General features: G+C 34.9%; 1 protein-coding gene across 1 annotated transcript; it reads right to left on the reverse strand.

The window, feature by feature from the left end:
* Positions 1-854: 854 nt before the first annotated feature.
* LOC131060811 (uncharacterized) lies at positions 855-3,374 on the reverse strand. The gene is made up of 2 exons (XM_057994228.2): positions 2,378-3,374; positions 855-1,589 (listed from the first exon to the last, which is right to left on the reverse strand). Exons 1-2 carry the CDS (start codon positions 3,298-3,300, stop codon positions 1,511-1,513), a joined length of 1,002 nt encoding a protein of 333 aa, XP_057850211.2. The 5' UTR covers positions 3,301-3,374; the 3' UTR covers positions 855-1,510.
* Positions 3,375-3,684: the final 310 nt, after the last annotated feature.

Consider the following 3,684-nt stretch of genomic DNA (forward strand, 5'->3'; position numbering starts at 1 on the left):
AATGTGGGATTCCTTTTGACTTAATTTCTTATGCATTTATTATGCAGCTTGGATTTTACTGCTTAGACCATGTTGAACTTAACGGAAAAACTGAACATGATATCCTTGCTATGAAATTCTAAATAATTTGAAGTGTTGTTGTGGTTGTTGGACTCTCTTAATGCAAAGACATTTACCATCATCTGGAGGTCCTCTTGGCTTAAATTCTTGTGCATTTATTAGGTGATTCTGATTTTACTACTTGGAAGTTACTGAAAAGAGGATGTGGAAGAATAGTAAAAGAAATCAGCAACTAAAAACATCTAAAATTCAACCAAATATTGCCTTAGATTTAAGTTTTACAATGCATCTTACGCTCATATCAGACTCACTACTGTAAAATGTATGGTTGGGCCATGAATAATGAATTTTAACTCTTTACATGTAGTTAGGTGAATATGATTCTTGTGTTGGCATACATGCTTAGGAAAAGATAAGAGATTTAGATGGGCACATAGAAAGAAAAATGATAGATGGAAATTGAATGAAATAATTTGCATGTTAATACCTAAACTCGTTATAATGAATATGTTGTAGCTTAAGTTTTCTCATCAATAAGAAGGAATGGTATGGCACATGGGTACCATAATACCTCATCTTTCTCAGTCATTTACAATTGAGAACACTTTATGACAAGTTGACTAGAAAGAAAGAAACCTGAAACAATTCAACCTTTAGGTAGTTCTAGTTTGATATTTTATTACAATGTGATCTCCAAATGGGAGGCATTTCCCAAGTTTCCCATTTGCCGCAGATGGGTAGCCTGTGAATTTGGGATAACATTAAGATATGCACCTGTGGCAAGCATGGAAAAATGTAGCTGAAAATTTAAACGCAAACTTTTATACATATCAAAGTTTGGTAGCTTGGAAAAATGACAAGGTGGAATCTTACACAATGGAAAATATTATATGAAACACAAAGGTACTAATAGGCATGTAATTTGTCAACAGGGTTTTCAAACCTGCTACATGCTCTTGCAAAGTATGGGTATCTAACCATTGGTGCACATGACTACAACCATGCCAAAAAAGCTTGTTAGTTGGTACATAATATGTGAGGAAGTTTCCCTTTTCATTGCTAAGACATAAGAAAAACTATATAAACTCATTCATCAGATTAACTTCACGGCTGAGAAAAGAGTGTCTATATAAATAAAAAATGCATGAATCTGCTCTGTGCCCAATTCACATGATGCAACTTTTCCTTCAATCAATCACTACCCTTGCTTGATTGACAAACATCTCCAAAAATGTAAAAGAGATAATTGCAAAATCTCAATCCAACAGTGATTAAATAGAGATCTGCAAAGTAACCCGTGCCTTCCACTTTAGTTTTCTGCAAGGGGTAATAAATGCAGTTCCAGATTGACCTCTGTTTCAGATAATCATAACTTTGTTGTATCTACCAAAGAAAAGATTGAGCACTCCACACAAAGGGACACTTAGTTGATAAGCAGAGGAACATCGTACTATGATTTTGTGGATTCAGCATTCTGTCCATATTTGACCAGCACAGCCGATAAAACATTCTTCCCCTTCTTCTTCAACCTGTACCATCACAATAGAAGTGCACTGGATCACCTAAAGCACCTCAAGTAAATAGAAATCATTAAAGTAACAGAATGACTCCCAAGTTAACAACCCTGTTACTACAATAGGTGTGCAAGAGAAGACTACTTGTAGTATAGTGATCAGAAACAAGTTCACCATCCCCAAGCTATACTAATTGAAGTTATGAAGTATATACACAACGGAAGCAAAAAAACTTAAAGATGTCAGAGCATAATTTTATATTTATCTATTTAGCAAAGCTGGAAACTATTAACTATTGCAGATCTAGCTCATGATTTGATGGCTGAATAGTGGTGTCATTAGTGCAAGGCATGAAAGACATCACACAAAAAATAGAACAAACATTACAAAAATACAAAGGAAAACAACTAAGGTTTATACAGTGATAAATTTGCAGAATTAATCCAGTGAGAATAATAATGAGAAGCTCCTAGACCTAATCCATATTCCTTTAAACTCTTAATTACACTTTTACAATTCTCGGCAAACAATTTCTTCTTGTTGAAATTGACAAAGTTATCATAATGATAGAGGGCCAATGTGCTTAAGAATTACCCTAGGAAACCCATTCATGGTCACACGTAAAACATTTGAACAAAGCAATTTAATAAGAGGAGTGAATGTTCCCTTCAATAATATCCAAGAACCCTCCTTCTCACACCAAGTTCCCAATAGGAATCCTAGCAGTTATTCAAAGTCAATTAAAAAATATTATATCATAGTAAAACAAGAATTTAAGCTTCAAGTGGGATATCAAGAAATACCTGTTTGCAGCCCCATGTAGTACAGCAGTACTGTCAGAAGGGTTGGCTTCTATTGGACTTTTGCTTTTATGCTCCATTTTGCTTTTCTTCTTTTGTCTTTGTTTTCTATTTTGAGAAGTCAAATCAATAGAAGAAATGTTTTGTTCCATTGATGAACAATTTTTAGCCTTAGAATCCCAAGTTTGAGTCCCAGAGGCTTTTGCAATGTATGATCCTTGCTGAGCTGGCTCCAGCTGCTTTCCTCTGTAATCATATACATCAACCTTTCCTATCTTCCCACTGCTAGAAGAGACTTTTTCCACATTCTCCAATGATCTTTCACCATTTGAATCCATGAAATCATCTGATATTTTTGGGTAATTATCAGAATGTCGTATGCCTTTATGCAAATCTTGGTTAAGCACACAATCTTTGTGTGAATCATTCAGAAAATTTGCAACGCTAGTTTCACTTATGCCACTGTGGTCATAAAAATCCACAGCATCATCCACCTTAAGTGCATCATCATTCAATGACTTGGTGGGTGAATCCATCTTTAGATCTTTCCAAGAAGGCCTTGTATCTGAAGGATCTAGGTCATCATTTTGGACAATGCTACTGAAACCAGACCTTACTGAATCATTTACCTCATTCTCTCCACTCATATGTTCATTTCCCAACTGCATGGAGAAGTTTGCATTATTTTCCTTTTGCTGATGTAGAAAAATAGCAGAGTCTATTAAACTTTCAGTATATTCATTTCTCTTCTCTCGGATCCTTAGCCTAGGCAGAGTATGTGCTGTTGTAGAAGTCTGTGCTATGAAACTAGAATTTCTAAGACCACTTGGGTTAGCCAGGCAACAACTTATTTTTTTCTCAATTTTTCCAAAGACAATACTTTCTCCATTAAATCGTGTTATGAATCTGCAGCCACTAAGCATCATAATAAGTCCCTCATCGGAGCCATAAAACTCAAGAGGATTGGACAATGGATTAGGACCCTTCTTTTCAATAAAACTTCATTGAAAAAATATATCCAGCAGTAAGCTTCCCAAAAAAATACATTAAGTAAAATGTTAAGTGCAAGATACAATCACCATAGCAGCAAGATAAATTTAGAAAACCTTTAGTTACACCACGATGCAATAAAAACTGGAATTGCAATCAAACAAGGAAAACAACAAACATTGCATGCCAAAAACAGTCGAGCAATAGGGAAAACATCAACAAAGGCTGCAATTATGAATGTACATATTTTGAGCCTATTTCAAAAAAACTAGTGGAAAAAGATTGACAGAATAAATTACATCTAGCATAAGTCAACGTAT

The sequence above is a fragment of the Cryptomeria japonica genome, chromosome 10 (genome assembly GCF_030272615.1).
Source record: "Cryptomeria japonica chromosome 10, Sugi_1.0, whole genome shotgun sequence".
Taxonomy (NCBI): Eukaryota; Viridiplantae; Streptophyta; class Pinopsida; order Cupressales; family Cupressaceae; genus Cryptomeria; species Cryptomeria japonica.